The sequence below is a fragment of the Liolophura sinensis genome, chromosome 7, assembly GCF_032854445.1.
Source record: "Liolophura sinensis isolate JHLJ2023 chromosome 7, CUHK_Ljap_v2, whole genome shotgun sequence".
NCBI lineage: Eukaryota > Metazoa > Mollusca > Polyplacophora > Chitonida > Chitonidae > Liolophura > Liolophura sinensis.
This window is the reverse complement of record NC_088301.1, coordinates 32,090,642-32,110,040: the sequence shown is the minus strand read 5'-3', so window position 1 is coordinate 32,110,040 and position 19,399 is coordinate 32,090,642. Positions and strand designations below refer to the sequence as shown.

General features: G+C 37.9%; 1 protein-coding gene across 2 annotated transcripts in view; it reads right to left on the bottom strand.

Annotated features, from left to right (window-relative positions):
- The window catches only part of LOC135469944 (epidermal growth factor receptor substrate 15-like 1), a 29,160-nt gene that overhangs the window by 1,302 nt on the left and 8,459 nt on the right, over nt 1-19,399 (bottom strand). Inside the window, exons 5-21 of one of the 2 annotated variants that reach the window (XM_064748600.1) lie at nt 19,280-19,345; nt 18,645-18,728; nt 18,191-18,292; nt 17,502-17,705; nt 15,817-15,977; nt 15,012-15,189; nt 14,390-14,484; nt 13,720-13,891; nt 13,441-13,503; nt 13,076-13,123; nt 11,679-11,828; nt 10,628-10,768; nt 8,036-8,192; nt 7,457-7,554; nt 6,814-6,924; nt 5,403-5,675; nt 3,917-3,973 (exon numbers count right to left, since the gene is read on the bottom strand). In XM_064748600.1, the coding sequence (XP_064604670.1) occupies nt 3,935-3,973; nt 5,403-5,675; nt 6,814-6,924; nt 7,457-7,554; nt 8,036-8,192; nt 10,628-10,768; nt 11,679-11,828; nt 13,076-13,123; nt 13,441-13,503; nt 13,720-13,891; nt 14,390-14,484; nt 15,012-15,189; nt 15,817-15,977; nt 17,502-17,705; nt 18,191-18,292; nt 18,645-18,728; nt 19,280-19,345 (2,142 nt within the window). In that variant the 3' untranslated portion in view covers nt 3,917-3,934. The remainder of the gene's footprint in view (nt 1-3,916; nt 3,974-5,402; nt 5,676-6,813; nt 6,925-7,456; nt 7,555-8,035; nt 8,193-10,627; nt 10,769-11,678; nt 11,829-13,075; nt 13,124-13,440; nt 13,504-13,719; nt 13,892-14,389; nt 14,485-15,011; nt 15,190-15,816; nt 15,978-17,501; nt 17,706-18,190; nt 18,293-18,644; nt 18,729-19,279; nt 19,346-19,399) is intronic. The other variant, XM_064748601.1, reaches the window with a different exon arrangement.

Here is a 19,399-nt window from a genome sequence, read left to right as displayed (position 1 = left end):
TCAAATTTTACTAACACCTCTGACCACCATCATACTAATACATCTGGTAACTTGTTACTATAACCACATGCAAAGTTACTGATATGGAAATACAGTAAATCATCTGAAAGTTTGGAAAAAATTATATCATTTTCAGTCCTGAAATTTACATGATTCCAGTAAGATATCGTGATCCTATCCAAATAACCCTCAAAAAACCTTTTTAAGATCAATACCATTCTTAGAATCAGGCAAAACATGCAACTTAGTCATGGGCAAAGGTCATTTACCATAACTCACAGGAGAAATCAAAATAAAGGCTTTGGTACAAGTATGTGGCCATAATACCTTGGTATGTGGTCATAAATACCTTGGTATGTGGTTATAATACCTTGTTATGTGGTCATTATACCTTGGTATGTGGTCATAATACATTGGTATGTAGTTATAATACCTTGGTATGTGGTTATAATACCTTGGTATGTGGTCATTATACCTTAGTATGTGGTCATTATACCTTGATATGTGGTCATTATACCTTGGTATGTGGTGATAATACCTTGGTATGTGGTCATTATACCTTGTTATGTGGTCATTATACCTTGGTATGTGGTGATAATACCTTGTTATGTGGTCATTATACCTTGTTGTGTGGTTATAATACCTTAGTATGTGGTTATAATAGCTTGTTATGTGGTCATTATACCTTGTTATGTGGTCATTATACCTCGGTATGTGGTTATAATACCTTGGTATGTGGTCATTATACCTTGGTATGTGGCCATTATATCTTGGCATGTGGTTATAATATCTTGTTATGTGGTCATTATACCTTGTTATGTGGTCATTATACCTTGGTATGTGGTCATAATACCTTGGTATGTGGTCATAATACCTTGTTATGTGGTCATTATGCCTTGGTATGTGGTCATTATACCTTGTTATGTGGTCATTATATGTGGTTATAATACCTTGTTATGTGGTCATTATACCTTGGTATGTGGTCATAATACATTGGTATGTAGTTATAATACCTTGGTATGTGGTTATAATACCTTGGTATGTGGTCATTATACCTTAGTATGTGGTCATTATACCTTGATATGTGGTCATTATACCTTGGTATGTGGTGATAATACCTTGGTATGTGGTCATTATACCTTGTTATGTGGTCATTATACCTTGGTATGTGGTGATAATACCTTGTTATGTGGTCATTATACCTTGTTGTGTGGTTATAATACCTTAGTATGTGGTTATAATAGCTTGTTATGTGGTCATTATACCTTGTTATGTGGTCATTATACCTCGGTATGTGGTTATAATACCTTGGTATGTGGTCATTATACCTTGGTATGTGGCCATTATACCTTGGCATGTGGTTATAATATCTTGTTATGTGGTCATTATACCTTGTTATGTGGTCATTATACCTTGGTATGTGGTCATAATACCTTGGTATGTGGTCATAATACCTTGTTATGTGGTCATTATGCCTTGGTATGTGGTCATTATACCTTGTTATGTGGTCATTATACCTTGGTATGTGGTTATAATATCTTGTTATGTGGTCATTATACCTTGTTATGTGGTCATTATACCTTGGTATGTGTTTATAATACCTCGGTATGTGGTTATAATACCTTGGTATGTGGTCATTATACCTTGGTATGTGGTCATAATACCTTGGTATGTGGTTATAATACCTTGGTATGTGGTCATTATACCTTGGTATGTGGTCATTATACCTTGGTATGTGGTTATAATACCTTGGTATGTGGTCATTATACCTTGGTATGTGGTCATTATACCTTGTTATGTGGTCATTATACCTTGGTATGTGGTCATTATACCTTGGTATGTGGTCATTATACCTTGTTATGTGGTCATTATACCTTGGTATGTGGTCATAATACCTTGGTATGTGGTCATAATACCTTGTTGTGTGGTTATAATACCGTGGTATGTGGTTATAATAGCTTGTTATGTGGTCATTATACCTTGGTATGTGGTCATTATACCTTGGTATGTGGTTATAATACCTTGTTATGTGGTCATTATACCTTGGTATGTGGTCATTATACCTTGGTATGTGGTTATAATACCTTGTTATGTGGTCATTATACCTTGGTATGTGGTCATTATACCTTGGTATGTGGTTATAATACCTTGGTATGTGGTCATTATACCTTGGTATGTGGTTATAATACCTTGGTATGTGGTCATAATACCTTGGTATGTGGTCATAATACCTTGGTATGTGGTTATAATACCTTGGTATGTGGTCATTATACCTTGTTATGTGGTCATTATACCTTGGTATGTGGTCATAATACCTTGGTATGTGGTCATAATACCTTGTTGTGTGGTTATAATACCGTGGTATGTGGTTATAATAGCTTGTTATGTGGTCATTATACCTTGGTATGTGGTCATTATACCTTGGTATGTGGTTATAATACCTTGTTATGTGGTCATTATACCTTGGTATGTGGTCATTATACCTTGGTATGTGGTTATAATACCTTGTTATGTGGTCATTATACCTTGGTATGTGGTCATTATACCTTGGTATGTGGTTATAATACCTTGGTATGTGGTCATTATACCTTGGTATGTGGTCATAATACCTTGGTATGTGGTCATAATACCTTGGTATGTGGTTATAATACCTTGGTATGTGGTCATAATACCTTGGTATGTGGTTATAATGCCTGTATGGTTGTTACGAAAAGAAGAGCATGTACAGTAAAGAAATGTGTACACATGACTTACCACATACTTCCAAGTGAATATACACTGACAATATGCACAACAAACTATGTAATTTATGTATGTGATCATAGCAGCACTTCGGTCCATTACCCATAAATTGGACTGCTTTTGTGCATAAAGTGAAAAATTGTAGAGTATGACATTAAGCACCAATCCAGAAATTAACATATTTAAACTTTGTTTAGGTTGGGGAATACATATTAAGGGACATGCCAGAGTGCCGGACTTCAGGTAAAGGCTGTAAGCAAAGGTGGAGGAGTGCATATTATGGTACATGCTGGGATGCGAGATCTTGGGTAAAGGGCTGTAAGCAAAGGGAAAAGCCATGCAGAGATGATTGAGGGATAAAACTGACTGATGAGAACACACTGGAGACTGTTAGCGGGAGAAACAAGCTGGGGATCAGAACTACTGTAATTGAGGTACAAATAGCTCAATTTGCTGAAAAATGTGGTTACACTTCCACCTGAAGGCACACAAAATGGTTTACTTATTTACTTATTTGATTGGTGTTTTTCACAGCACTTGCGAATATTTCACTAATACAACGGACGCCAGCATTATGGTGGAGGGAAACTGAGCAGAGAAACCAGGGGAAACATGTGACCATTTGCTGGGGGCTGGCAGACTGGAGAGGAAGCCAGCATGAGACGGACTTGAACTCACAGCAACCACATTGGTGAGAGGTTCTTGGGTCATTGCACGGCACTGGCACGCTAACCACCTCAGCCACAGGGGCCCCGCCAAAAGAGTTATTGTTAGCAATTCTTAACTCATGTCAACATTTAAAACTGTTCTACCATATAGATTTGTCTTAACATAAAACTTTCAGGTATCATTCTTCTTTTTAGTAGGCAATTATATGGCAAAGTCTTTCAAATCTGGCCACAAAACACTATTTAAACAGTAAAGATCTAAAGTCTGCCATTGACCTGGCACTCATAATTCAGCAAAGAAAATAAAGAGGAAGTTTGATTCTGTCATATTAGGAACTGGATCATGCTTATTATTTAATCCAAACAAAGCAGGCATTAATAGTTAGATGCTACAAGGAAAACAAGACCAAATCTAAACTGTGGTCTAATTCTACATAAACTAGAAGCAGTTAAGGTTACAAGTGCAGAATCTAGTAGAAAGAGCAGAGATTGGCTGAATTAGTTACATGGCAAGTGTTGATTGGTCACTGGTTTGACCCCCAAGCTGACTTGTCCTCTTCAAACTGGAGATGGAGAGAAAAATGGGAGAACACAGAAAAAATGAAACTAAAAGTAAAGATCAAAAGCAGATTACAGCTCAAAACCATGTTAGTCATGGCGATATTACAAAATACCAAATACTGTTATTTGATCTGTTATCACTAGAGACTACATAAAAGAATCAAAATGTAGACAAGAGTTTTAGATTACACTTCACTTCTGATTACAAAATAAGTCCATTTCCATTCCCTCCTTCTACTGCCACAATAAGAAACTGGGGGTAGGAAAAAACTTTGGTAAATGATGTAAGAGTCACTTTAACAAAGTTGTTCTCACTAATTTTATGTTATTTTAACCCATTTTGATATACAATTTAAATAATGATAGGCTACGAATAAGATTAAATCTAAGGATTGATGTAATCCAAAACTCTTGTAACAAGCTGATTATTTCAGGTTTATTACATGTATGTCACCCTGGAAGCTTTCTAAGAACCATCTCTATCATTATTGAATATTTAGCCAAAAACATTTTGCCATTTACACCGTAACATGATCAAAAAAAGCAACACCACCAACCAACTAAAAAGCATATGCAATTTAAAGCTTTAGAAAACATCAACTACACACATGCATCAGTAAAAATAGTAATCTTGATCATCTGTAAAGAAAGATTCTTAAAAATAAATCAGAGAATTCAAGCATTAATGTTCAATATAGCTCATAACATAGATTTGTCCATAAATCAGCACATGCATTTCTGCTGTAAATCAGGTGTATTTTCATCTAGTGCCTTACAACACTCAGATGACAACATTTCCAAACCAGGGTTTAACCTACTCAAACTGGATATAACTGTTGTCTTTTTCCCTCTGTTTGCCCTCAATTTTCAGCACATATGCAAGAATTTGAACCCATACGATGAAGATGAAAATACGAATAAAGCTCTTCCAGTTTTATGACGCAAATATTTTCCGGACTTTCACTGACAATGTTCTTTACATTTCTGGGCTTTCAGTGACACTATTGTTTACATGTTCAGCCTTACAGTCAAACTTTTTGTTCACATGACGAGATTTTCACTGAAAATGCTCTTTACATTTTCACTTTCAGTGATGCTATTGTTTACATGTTTAGACTTTCAGTTAAACTTTTGTTCACATGACTAGATTTTGACACTGCTCTATGAATTTCCAGACTTTCAGTGACACTATTGTTCACATTTTCAGACTTTCAGTTGCACTATTATTCACATGTCCAGCCTTTCATTGACACTGTCTTCTCCACTGCCAAATGTTCAATGGCACAATAACTGGCTTAAATTCCCAGGCAGTCCCTGAAACTATTGCCATCTCCAGGGTTTCTATTGCACTATATTGCTAACATTTCCAGACTTTCAACGATGCTATTGCTTACACTTCCTGCACTTTCCAGGATGACTATGAAAGCTTACCTTGCTGGGACTAAAGTCTGCAAAGTTGGCAAAAGCATCTGAGGAGGCTGTGGAGCTAGCAAACGGGTCTGAGCCTGCAAATGGGTCACTTCCAAAGGGGTCAGCTGTGACTGGCTTTGTGGTGGCTGGGCTAAGTTTTGGCCGGGGTGGGGCTGGCCTGGGCGGGGGCTGCTTCTTCTGTTTGGGAGGTAAAGCTGGTGTGGGAGATTCAGTGCGCTTAGATCTAGACTTTGGAGAAAAAGGATCACTACCAAATATATCAGCACCAGCTTTCTGAAATGAAAAAAAAAAAAAAAACATTTAAGGCCAACCTCACACTGAAACATCATATATCTAGGTCCGCCAGCATTCTGAAGATGTTGTGGGTTTCCTCCAGCTCAGTTTCCTCAAACCATAAAGCTGGAGGGTGATGAACAAGTGAAATATTCTTGAGTACAGTATAAAACACCAATCATATGAATAAATAAAAAAAATATAATAAAGTATTTCTCTAATCCTTTACAAAACTAACATGGTCTGAATGAACTCTACACATTTTTTCAGTACTTGTCTTAAAAATTGTCTGAAAAATGAATATTTATAGGCATTGTGTGGTCATAAGATTAGACCTAGATTTTAGATTAGACTTTACCAACGGGATATCATTCTATCCTCAGAACAGGAGTCTCTTCCATAAAACCCTTCCTAACTTGAGTCAAAATTTTAAAAACTCTGTACGATGCTTAATTCTTGGTACTGAAAGTTGGACACATTTATTTTAAGATAACACTGATGAGGGAAACAAAATTTTAATTTCTAAAACCCCAAAAGTAAACCTCAAGAGTGTATTTAAAATTTTGACTTCAGTCAAAAATGCCTTTGTGAAATCGGCCCCAGATCTCACAACACCTTTCTAAAATCAACAGAGCTAACAAAATCAGCAATGGTTTCAAAGGTGAAATACATGTAAACTACTCTGCCATACTGGTGGATAACATACATTTTCAATCTACATGCAGCAACAAGTCTTTATTTTATTTTTGCGCCATACTCAAATTTTGCGGGTGGAGGCAACCGAGTGCCAACCTTTGGCAAGTTACTGATGAACTTTCCCACAAGTGATGTAGAGATATGCACATTATATTGGTGGAACACAAGCAGTCAACAAATGTTAGACTGTGCAAGTGGTCCACACACGAGTTGGCGAACGTCTATTGTCACCAAGGCGCCCCAAAATCACAAAGAGCAGGGGAATCAACAAATCCAATGTCCTACGCCGATTTTGAATTCGTACGAGACAATCACATCTAACCACTAGGCCACTGCCCACTCCCAATATATCAATAAAGTTTTCATGCTGGTCAATGACTATTATGCTTATGACAGATTAGCTTTGAGGATCAACCTGGTTTTGCTACTGGATAACACTCACCTGAGAACCCCCACCCCCCATGCCTCCCCCAAATGGGTCAAATGACCCTGACTTGGACTTGGGGGAGGAGAAAGCCCCGCTAAATGGATCACTATCAGCAAAAGGATCATTCTGAAACAAATCCAGAACATATGGGAGTAAGTACTCTTCTAACTACACAAGACAGGCACACTCACATCATTGTTTGATTTTGATTGTTACACAAAGAATTTTTCACTTTTTGTTGGAGGTCAGTACTATGTGCGTGGGAAACTGGAGTGCCCAGGGTAAACCATCTGCAAGTTACTGACAAACACAACCCACATGTTACAGTCAGATATGTACCTCACACTGATGTAAGGCAAGTAGTCTTCAACTGCTTTTAAACTGTGCAAACAGCCACACGAGCATTGCTCACCACTTAATGTCATAAAGGCCCCACAAGCAGTGAGTGTGGAAATCAACAAATTCCTTGTCAAAGTTTTGAACACGCACCTCTTGCATCCAAGTGACAGAACTAACTTGACTGACATAATTAGGAGAAGTACCTGCAGACGTATTAAACACAACAAAGGTAACATTGATAACACAAGAAATAACAAACGACAACACTCAGGGTATGACATAAGCTAAAAAACTGAAACAGACAGGAGCTTAAGTCTACCTGTGTATTTGTGGGTGCCACTGAGGGGAATGCCTCTTTAAACGGGTCATCCGAGGCAAACGGGTCGGACGCAAATGTGTCTGACTTAAATGGGTCACCTAGAAAAACACAATAACACATAACAGAAAAACAGGTTAAGTTGTTTACATCATTCATGCCAGGAAGGCCTGATTGTTTTTAACATAACATGCGCAAATTCTCAACAGCTGTGACAAGACCATTAAGGATGTCTTGCTATCAGGCTGTTGAAAAATGGGAGGCCCATGTTAAAGCACTGGAAGTAGAAAATTTGACCAACAGGCATAATGACTGTCTTAAAGATCTGATTAATCACAGCTAAAAATCTGACAAAACATTGTCATCTATGACATTATACCAGGACTACATTTCAATTCTATCAACAATATACTGTATATGTATAATACATTCTTTCACTGTAATTAATACTTCCTAATATACTGATGAGACTTTATTAAATGTACATGTAGCAAGACAAATGTTGGCAACAGTTCATATATATAAACAAAAAAAAAAACCATCAAATGAAACCATTGGTTGAGAAATTACAAGAACACATACTTTCTTTAAACGGATCCTCATTCTGAAATGGATCTAGGTTGGAGGCTTCACCACTACTGCTGAATGGGTCCTTTCCCTTGAATGGGTCTTCTTTGAAGTCTTCTACTGTTGATCCCATACTGAAGTTACTCATTGTGCTTACAGGGCTGCTGCCAGCCTACAACAGATACATTGTAGACTAAGTACAACCAGTATATAACAGTGCCACTATGTAACATAAACACAAACATGATAATATGTACTTCTTTGTTTCCTAATCAAAGCTCACATGAATACAGGACAATGTACAATCATATATAGCCCAACTACATATAGTCAAAAACCACATATAGCCCCATAGAGCGCCCCCCCCCCCCAAATTCCAGTGAAAATGCGACTCGGTAATTGACAAACTGTAAGTTTACATGGAAATATTCTTAAATGAAGACTCACACCCCCTATGACCAATTATAATATATACTCTTTCACCTGAGGTATTGCACACGTATGGAGCTTTCATTTTCTAACAAGGTTTACATCCCTTTTCACTCAAATCAGAGAAACCAGAAGTCTTTCGACAGTACAGTCAATAGATTTGAATAGTCTGTGGTGAAGAAAGTGCGTGTGTCCAAGTGTGGGCAAGGTATATGTAAACACCTTCACCATGTTAACCACCCGGCCAGAGCCTGTATTCCTATGTGTTTAATATACCCGACACAGAGGACATACATGCCCCCACCAAGACATTATCTTACAGCATGAAGCCCCAACATACCAGATAATCACGAAACACCACATGTAGATTCAACATGAAAGACAGAATCAGCTTACAACATAAAGCTCCAACCAAAAACAGAATGGTTGATTGACTACCTGAGTTTTGCTACACACCATACACTCAAAAAATTTTCACTTATATAATGGTGGTCACTTTATCTTTTATGGGAAGTGCAAACCAAAGTGCCCGTGATAAACCACTGATCTTTGGCAAGTTACTGTTGAATTATCCCAAATGTGAGTTGATGTCATAGTGGAAGACAAGTAGTTTCAACAAACGTTAAACCTCGGCCAAAAAATCAGTGAGAAGGGGAATCTTCAAATTCCCAATTCAAGGCATGGTTTCAACCTGCAACTTTCTGGTGTCCTGGTGATTTTAAAACAGAAACATGACATACTGCATGAAAGATACACATACAACAGACTAATGGCATACAAGAAAGCATCAACCTACAAGACAAATATCACATCCTGTATACAACATGAAGTAAAGTACACTGGCCTACAACATATAGCTGACCCAGGAGCCTCTGATCATGCGATGTTGATTTCAAGTCGAGATCTTGCTGGGTCCCTCTCCAGCCGTACGTGGAAAGGTCTGTCAGTAACCTGCAGATGGCTGTAGGTTTTCCCGGACTCTGCCTGTTTCCTCCCACCATAATGCTGGCCATCCTTATATGTGATATATTCTTGATTGGAGTGTAAAACACCAATCAATTAAATAAATAAACACAACATAAAGCCACAGCCGACAAGACAAATATGACTTAATCTTTAAAGCATACAACAGACCACACTACATACATGTACATACACTCAATATACAGTTTACAATGATGACTGTACTGTATATCCTTTGCAATTATTAATAAAAATGAAAATATCAAATAATATAACATAATTTAATAATATTCAACAACTTTATGGGAGATCAGATTAAACAAGTAAGCCTGAATCAGAACAGTGTACGAGGATTAATAAAATGAATTTCCAGTAAAACAAAAGCCATCAGAAAATTACAGACACAGAGACAATCTACAAAAACAATCGCCACATGTATCATAATGGATTATAATGCATACTGTTGACATCTATATCAGAGTGCTATCAACAAAGTATCTACAGTTTCAGCAGTGTGAAGTCTCGATCCTCTAAAAGGAATGAATGTCTTACTTGTGTCTACAATTATGCTGCCTCTGAAGGCCTAAGACATGGTTAGGTATCAAAATTAAGGACAAACTTCATAGTACATCGAATGACTCATCTGCGGCCTGTAAAAGCATCAATCTTAAGGGTCTCAGTCGTCAACAGGTTGAGTTGTATGGCACAAAATACCAGCTGTGTTTGCTCTCATGACAATGACTATTCTGACACTGACATCATTTCCAATAACAGCAACAGTAATACCAGGCATTTCAGTGAATTCTGATTTTTTTTCTCTCACAAATCCACAGGTCTGTTTGCAATAATAACATAAGTGTTTGTTGGAAAGAAAAAACATATTTTTGTTCATGAAGTGGAATAATCAATCCAGAGAGGTTTTACACTCTGAGTATTGTGCTTCGGCATGTTATATGTGGCATGTTATACTAATTTTTAGCAATGGTGTATCCAATAACTGTCTCTTGTATTAAGTAGTGACAACTGGACCTCCATGTGGTAAACTTTAACAACCATAAGGTATAAAATTCCATTTTTTTTCTTGAACATAATCACATCCCTGTAACACTTCCCCTAGATCCCTGGAGATGAGATACCCTAACCCTTGAGCAATGGTCCGATTTATCTGTGTGATTGTGTTGGTGGACTATAAGACAGAGGACGTGGAGGACTTACAGTGGCCCTGGTACTCAGGATGTCAGTGTCGCTGGCAAATGGAGTAGAGTTCAATTCCCCATTAAACTGGTTACTGTAAGAGCCGATGCTCTGAGCCAGAGCTCTTTGCTGATCCTGCATGTGCTGTATCTTCGTCTTGGCCTGCATAAACAAACACAGTGCTCATCAACTGCTCATCCAGGGCTTCTTCATCCACATGCTGGGTCAGAGATATGTGCTCCATGCTGAGGTGAAGGCCATGCCAAAGGTGAGAATCATGCTGAGTGGTGTGTGAACGGGATGTCAATGGTGTATCAAATACAGATGATGTGCATGACGGCAGGAAAAATAGTGCTGGCAACTAGGTGCATAATTTATTGTCTTGATCATGAAACCTACAGCCCCAAACACACACAACAAAACCACCACATGTCAATCATGTAAGAAATACTAAGACACACACCTGATAACATCAAAAGACATACTACAGAAATACTTAGTTGGATGTCATTCACAATTCTAGCAGCGTTTCTTGCTTTAATGTTGGGCCCATACAAAAGACACTTCCCTTATCTGGTTAATCTGGTCTTCTGCATAGGCATTTACCCACACCAGCCTCATTTCACTAGGCCAGTTTTTGTACAGGTACGATTGCCAAGCTGTAATGTTGGATACCTGAGCTAACCACAACCTTATTCTCCCAACTACCTGGTTAACATGGCCAAACACAAGCTCTAAAGAATTGCCCCATACTCAACAGCTCCTTTTACATCACTACTGCCACCATACAAAGTTTTCATTGTGTGAAACACGTGGGCTTTTTCAAGTTCAGCCTCATCACTAATGCCCTTTCTGTGAGTTTATCATCAAAGTGCCTGTTAGGGCCCCGTTGTGCCCAAAGGCTGAGGCAAATTTTCACCAATGTGTCTTTATGACAGTATTTCCTCTATCTTTCTGTAAAATACTTACTGGTATAGTGGTAGTGATGTAAACTGAGCAGAAAGGTGCTGATGCTGTGATTAGTACGCCTCTAATGTTTACAAACCATACCTGTAAGCAAGTTTTTCCATACCTGGTTTATCTGTAGATGAATATCTTTGTGCGACTTGGCCAGTAGTTCAAGCTGTTGTTTGCCGGCCTCCACGCTTTGTTCTAGCTGTGACTCAGTATCACGCAGACTGTTAAGCTCTAACCTCAGTTTGTTCAGCTCCTCCTCCTGGTCCTACAACACCATCAAGTACAAACCTAAACTGAACACAAAATGTTTATAATTTGCTCTATTCTCTTCATTAAAACTTTAATAAAATTCACAAAAGCTGTGACAATCCTAATACGGATTTTGAACCATCTTGCCCTCAGGGCCCTCAGAATGTGAACTGTTGAAAGATAGCAGGCCCATACATAGGATATTACAAATTTTAACCACCAATACAGAGCTGCTTAGTCACAGAGAAAAAGTGGAAAATTTTATCATGTTCATTTCACAACAGAATGGTCCCTTTGTGGTTTCGTATGCGAAAAGGTTCTCCAGGAACCTGCGCATCGTTGTGGGATTCCCTTAGCAGAAAACCAGTTTTCTCCCACTACAAAATTCTCTGAAGGTTTGCATTCATTCATTCCTCAGCCCAAACTATTTGGAGCCAAGCTTTTGAAACATCATCATGTTTTAGTATACAATTTCAAACTTACGCACCTTAATATAAAATGGTGATTATAGGTCACATGAACTGCCAACAATATTGGATTATTTCCAATTTTGTCAGAAGAACTGTGGCCTTTCATACGTATGTCAACAGATTTGAGCTGTCTGTCGACAAATTTTCAATGATGCAAATTTTTACTTGTACGATGAAAGTCCAATCCTTCAAGAACTGTTCAACATAAGCATGTATTATATGTGGGCCTTTGCGCTATACATACGATCCCACATTAAAGTGATCTGCAATTTGCAATATGCCACAGACCCAAATGGGAAAATCAATTTAAATGAACCAGAAATGACTTGAACAACAGGTTACTGTATCTCTTTTTCAAATGATACTAGAGACGAGAGAGTGACACAATTCGGTATCCCAAGGCATAGCGGCAGAACTGATCACACTGGAGCTGGCATCACGTCATCCGGAAATGCCTTCTTGAACCGTGAAATAACTGTAATGGACGTAACAGCTGTAATTTATTTTATTCCCACATACTGTCATTCTTCAGTTCAACCTTTTCGCATGTTTGCAAGGTGTTTATTCAGGCAAATTCTGAGGGCATTACTCTGTATGGACAGATAAAATTTATCTTTGTGAAGCCCTAAAATTGGCTAATACAACCAATGTAGTTTTGTCTCCAAAATCAAATTAAAAACATGCATAAACTGCACTGAAAGTTGCTCTTTCATATGTACAAAGGTTGAGGAATTAGGGTATTCATGATCTTCGTTTTAGAGTTATTATTCATGAATACTTTATGGTAGATTACCTTCACTGATTTTTCCTGATTCGTTATTTGACTCTTCAGTGAATTAATCTGAAAACAGAGCAGTAATATGATTGATGGAATGAAAAATAAAAGTTACCTGATACAGTGATACAGATTTCAAACACTCAATTACTCAAGTCAAACTTTAATACACAAACTAATAAAAAAAATCTTCCTCCTGATTGACGCATGCAGCTTTATTTTCAGATTTTTTTCCCGGTACTTTGAAGTTTAAGCCACATTCTTCTACTGTTATCCAATTCATATTATGGTTAATAGCTTCAGCATTTGCCCACACAGTGCATTTTTTTCTAAGGCAATGAACACAGAGAATGATGGCACGATTTACGCCGCAGAATATTCACCTGCTTTTCTTCTTCTTGACACTTTTCTTCATACTCTTTTACATTACGCTCTAAATTGGACCGCTGTAACATTGAACAAAACTGATGAAAACATGTAGTATGTCTAGTTTGTACTAGATAGAACTCTGTACTCAGAAAGTAACAGAAATTAATAAGTCAAAAAAAATGAAAAAAAAAAAATCACAATAAAATGAATGCAAAATAATTTACAAAATTTACTTTTTTGGGGAGGGTCATAGGGGTTATGCCCAACGATCATTTTTTAAATGATGGCCTTGCCTTGTCATCCAGCTCATCTAGGCGTTTCTGAGCCTCTTTCTTCTGATTCTCCAGCTGCTGTAGTGTAGCTGTAATGCTGTCCAGCTCCTTCTGAGCTGTCTGAACTTCTCCATTACGGATCTTTATGTCAGCCTCATATTGGGCACGATTCTTCTCCTCCTGGATTTTTTCTCTGATGAAAAACACACACACAGAAAATTTAAGAAAAAAGTCATCAATGTGAAATTAGGGAAGCTTAGAAACAATTCTTTGAGAAAAAAAAACACATAAAGAAGAAGTAAGCCTCTGAAGAAATGGAAAAGTATCTCTAAAAATATGTTTACTTGTATCTTTAGATTTTTTTTCCAAATGTGCAGTCAAATGTTTGAATTGTAACACAGTCCCCAGGATCAGGAAGCGATCTTAGACTAGCGTCAAAAATTTCAATCATTAAATTTAATATGTTCCCTTTCATTATTTTAGCTGAAATTTGTTTTACAATAACTTACCCAGAATTTACGTTGTCAAGCAATATTTTTAAATTGCTGTGTAAGAAATAACAATTTTATAAAAAGTGATTTGAAATTTTGACTAAGATTGCTTCCTGATTCCGGCGTCAGGCCTTGAGGACAACACTATCCAATGAAAGGTACTGTGACATCACATCACCTCATGTAGAACATCAGATTACCTTTTAATATCATCAATTTCCTTTGTAATGAGATCTAGTTCCTTTATGGCTGAGAAATCTGCTACATGGCTGTAAGGTCCAGAGTTGGTCCCATCCTGAAAACATGGGAATGGCACTTTATTAGGGATATCATAACCAATCTTCAGATAACGACAGGAGGAGAGGCCAAACACACAGAGCTACAGGTAACTTAGCCTCACATAATCCCTATAAACATGCAAAGACCCAATGAGATAAAGTTATCATGTCCAGCTTTAATACTAACCTTAGTGTATAAATCCAAAATTTTCTAAACTTACTATGATAGTACAAAGACCATGATAGCATACATCACACCATGATTGGACTGAAAAGGTTGACACAGCATGTGGAGGAGAAAGTTAAAAGACAAATAAAGTATATCACCTATAAACTTTTGAAACAATATTTAGCTTGTTTCCAACTCAAAGTCAACTATAAATCAACTATAATTACATTTTATCATAATATTTTATCAAGAACTTGTTTCTGACAAGAGCACAATTGTTAGAGTACACAATGATGACACTGTTCATTTTGGTAAAATTATATAATAAAATCTACTCTGTCAAACAAGTTTGTTGAAAGATTAGAGTGAGCTTACCATGACCCCAAAGGCCCCTGGGTCAGAGCCCGGTTTTGGGCGCAGTGTTGGTGGGATCATCTCTGGTGTCAGCTGAGTGGGTGGATCAACGCCCTTCATTTTGAGCTGCATCAGGTGCATGGCCAAAGCAAACTGTTCATTGTTTAACTTTCCACTGCCCTTAATATCACATAAACCCCTGAAAAGAATTCATATTAACAGTTTGTTTATGTATTTATTTATTTATATGATTGTTGTATAATGCCACTGTGAAGCATTTTGGACTTTAATAGTCAGTTTTAAGGTTGGAAAAAACCCAGTACCCAGGAAGTGGGTATCCAGGGAAATGTTCCCCTGACAACAGTTTTAGCATGCACATATAACAATACCCTTTTCGCACGTAAGAGGTAAGTTTGAATCTAACACAGGCACAAATTTGATTTCCTTATGGCCATAGAATGGTAATTAGCAGGTCACCAAACTTGGAAGCACTCTCAGTGAAAGTGAAATTTGAACAATCAGGCAAATTTATGATTTCAAAAGTCAGGGCACTACAGTGTAATACAAGGCATCCACATGAATTACTTTAAAACTGGACCGTGTTGAAAAATTTAGACACTATGAACTCTACTATGAATTAAAGGTGGAAGAAATTTCTGACAAGTCATGTTAGTTAACAAAAGCTAGAACAAAAACTTCAGATGGCAAAACCACAAATGACCCTGTTTACATTTATTACTTTCTTTACTTGTTTAATAACAGGCTCATCAATCAACCTTTAAAAAAAGTTTTACTACATACTGCGGAATTTGAATCAAACTTTTACCAGATGTGAGCTAAAACTGTGTTATGGAGACCGCTCTGCAGGAAGATGTCCCTCACATCCCCTCCTGTCACAAGGCCGTCCCCGTCTGTGTCAGCCTTCTTGAATATGGCATCATAGTTGAGTTTATCAGCAGCATTCACCACCCACGCGGCAGCCTTGGCCTACAACATACACAAACAGGCAGAAATATAATAAGTGATCCACAACAGGCCTCTATCATTAGTCTTTACAAGCAAGCTGGCTAATCTCACAATTTCAGTTAAAAATGAAGCTGCAATATCCTCAATCAATAACAAATCCATAATTTATTAAAACATCAGTTACTTTCAACCGTTCTGAAAGTTATTAGGTATAACAAAACAAGAAGAATCTTGAGACCACTGTAATGCACGTAGCACAGATGATCAATGGAGTTGCCACGTAACTAACAACAGAACTGAGTTTGATCTAAACAACCGATTCAGCTTACTCAAAATGGCACACATCCTCCCTTAATAACGATTTCAGTTTAGTACAAATGGTTAACACCAACGTCTGTGCTATGTATAACCCTGTGGATCTTGAATGAAGTATAAAATAACCGTAACCAATATTAAGCTTTTGTTGTAACCAGTTGCCGCTTAAGAATGGGACAAGCATAATGTATTACCTTCATAAAGCGGGTCTCACATGAAGCGAGTTTCAACTAGCGAGCAAGAGCCAGTATTTCGCGACCATACTGCGACATCAGGGTTCATACAGAAATGGGGTTTTAAAATTCCATGATTTTTCAGTCCATTATTACTAAAACGTTCAACCGTTAAATTCAAACTGTCCAACAGGTGTTTGGTGGGAATGTTAGTGCAAGTTGATAGAACAAGCAAGTTTGGATTGTTGTGTATGTTAAACATCATACTCAATAAGTACAGTAAGGAGTTATCCCCATTAGGTTACTTTCGGAAGCCCTATTCAAACCCTATTCAAACCTATGCCCTTAACCGCAAGAGTTGTACATTGGCATTTCCGAAACCACTTCATTAAAAACACGGAACAAATTTCGAGTACCGGTACGTATGAATTTTATATTTATATATGAATTTTTATAACAGCAAACATCACGGATTTTGGAGCCGTTTGACTTTTACAAATTGCTACAGCACAGTTGACATCAAATTCCCTGATATTCCAGGACAAAACCATTAAAATTTTCAATTCCCTGACATTCCAGTGTCTGGGACAGGCAGTTCCCTTTCCCTGATATTCCAGATTTTCCCTGATCTGTGCGAACCCTGCGACATATATACTCGTTTGGTGTGAGAACAATGCTCGCAGTCAGTCTCAGTCTGTAGCACACAGCCGTTTCCACTCTCCAATGGTCACAAATCTTTTGGGTAGGGTCAAAAAGTCTACAATCACTGCGATCCGCAAAAACTGTATTGCGCAAGATCCGCTTAAGGGTTTAAGCCTTAACATGCATGTAGCTGATCAAAAGCTACATCTACAACAGGCTCCTGACTTTCAGCCTGAATAAACTTTAAAGGAGACGATCATTAGCATCATTAGTTCAAAAGATCTGGTTATCATCAGAACACCCTATGACTACAGTTACACTGGAAAGCCCCATAAGGTCTACTAGGCCGAGTAAAATTTACCGAAACAATGTTTACAAAGTTTGTATAAGTTAGCCCCAGGGCTGGATGACATACCTGAGAGTCAGCAGACATGCTGGGGCTGGCCCTACCCCCAGCCACTGGCAGGACAGGCACAGCCCCAGGCATTGGCAGGACAGGTACTGCCCCAGGCAGTGGCGCCCGGCTGCCACCCTTCCTCTTAGAAGGCGGAATTAGCCGTGGAGGCAGCGTCATGGGCACCGGGTCATTCTCCAAGGCTCTGTATACTAGATGCATTGCCTTAGGAGTTAGAAAGAAGTAATGCAGTAGTGAGGAACATTCATGAGGAAAGTTTCTTGATTAAGGTTAAATGTGTGTCCATCTTACCAAACAAGAGGCAATCACAGAATTTTATTAGTTTATTTATTTATTTGATTGGTGTTTTACGCCTTACTCAAGAATATTTCACGTACACGACGGCAGCCAGCACTATGGTGGGAGGAAACAGGAGAGGAAGTCTGCATAAGCTGGACTTGAACTCACAGTGCACAGAATTTTTCAAGAGTAAACAAGTACATCAAAGAAGGTAGACTCTCTCTGGCCTGTTTTTTGCTTAGAGTCTTTGTATATTGCTCTGAACTTTTGGTTGTTTGATAAGTAGTAAGGTGGTCTCAAATCCACAAAACTTACACACATTACCTACGGATAGTTGCATTTATTTATGTGATGGCTTTTTAATGCTGCATACTGAAACAATCAGATGCTGGACATATACATATACATACTACAGCAAATTCATCTCTATCAAGGAATCCATCCTGGTCAATGTCACTGAGTTCCCAGACACGTCCAAGCACATCTACTGGCAGCTTGGAGTTCATCAACACCTTTTATACCAAAAAAAAAAAAAAATTATTACAGTCTTTTTAGCATTTATACCTTGTGAAAATTTGCTTACATCTTTCCTTAAGATGCAATAACTTTGAAGCACAGGTGACATGTGCAAGAAGAGAATCTAGGGCAAGAGTGTTCTTTTCTTTTCAAATTGAAATACTGAAAGAACATCTAAAAAAATCTGCCCTTCCCGAAAAAAAGAAAAAAAAAACTCTTTCACAAAACTTCTTAAATCATATTTTTTATAACTTTTTTTCACAAAAAGATGTTGTCTAGGTTATAGTGCTATAAGGCGACATGATTTACGGGAATAGTTACGACAGAAATTAAGATTACTCAACTCACCGGCCGTACTTTATCTCCACTCAGCATGCCATTTACAGGTGCCAGGTTGTCAAATACCTGATCATATTTTGCTTTATCCTGGGCCTGATAAAATACAAATACACAAAATCATTATGTACCTTACTGAGAATTTTTTTTTTTTTTTACATTTTGACATTTATCGCAACACTGAGTGCATCCATGGGTCTTACAAACATCACTGTGATTCCAAACGCCAACTCTATGGAATTGATCTCAACAAGGTCATCGCTTTTGGCAACAAACTTTTCTGCACTAAAAAAAAAACAAACCCTTTTTTCTGCCTTTCTCAGTTGAATTATGAAGGTTGAGGTCTGCCAGCAACCTGCGGATGGTCGTGGGTTTCCCCCGGGCTCTGCCCGGTTTCCACCCACTATAATGCTGGCCACCGTCATATAAGTGAAATATTCTTGAGTATGGCATAAAACACCAATCAAATAAATAAATTAATAAACGAAGGTTGAAGCTGTGCCTACAGACTAGCATGCTCGAACCGTTAGGCCATCAAAGCGATCACATAGAGATGCCTCGACTTCATTGTCATCATTAAACCCATGTACTAGGAGTCTAAATGATATTTGTCAAATGTAGTTGTTTTTTCATTTAATTCAGCTCACCTGTATGGCCCATGGCATTGTGGATGCTGTTATAGATGGACTGCTTTGTTGTTCTGGCACTGGGCCCTATAAACAAAAACAGTGTGCGGTTTAAAAGAAAAGAAGACATTTACACAATCT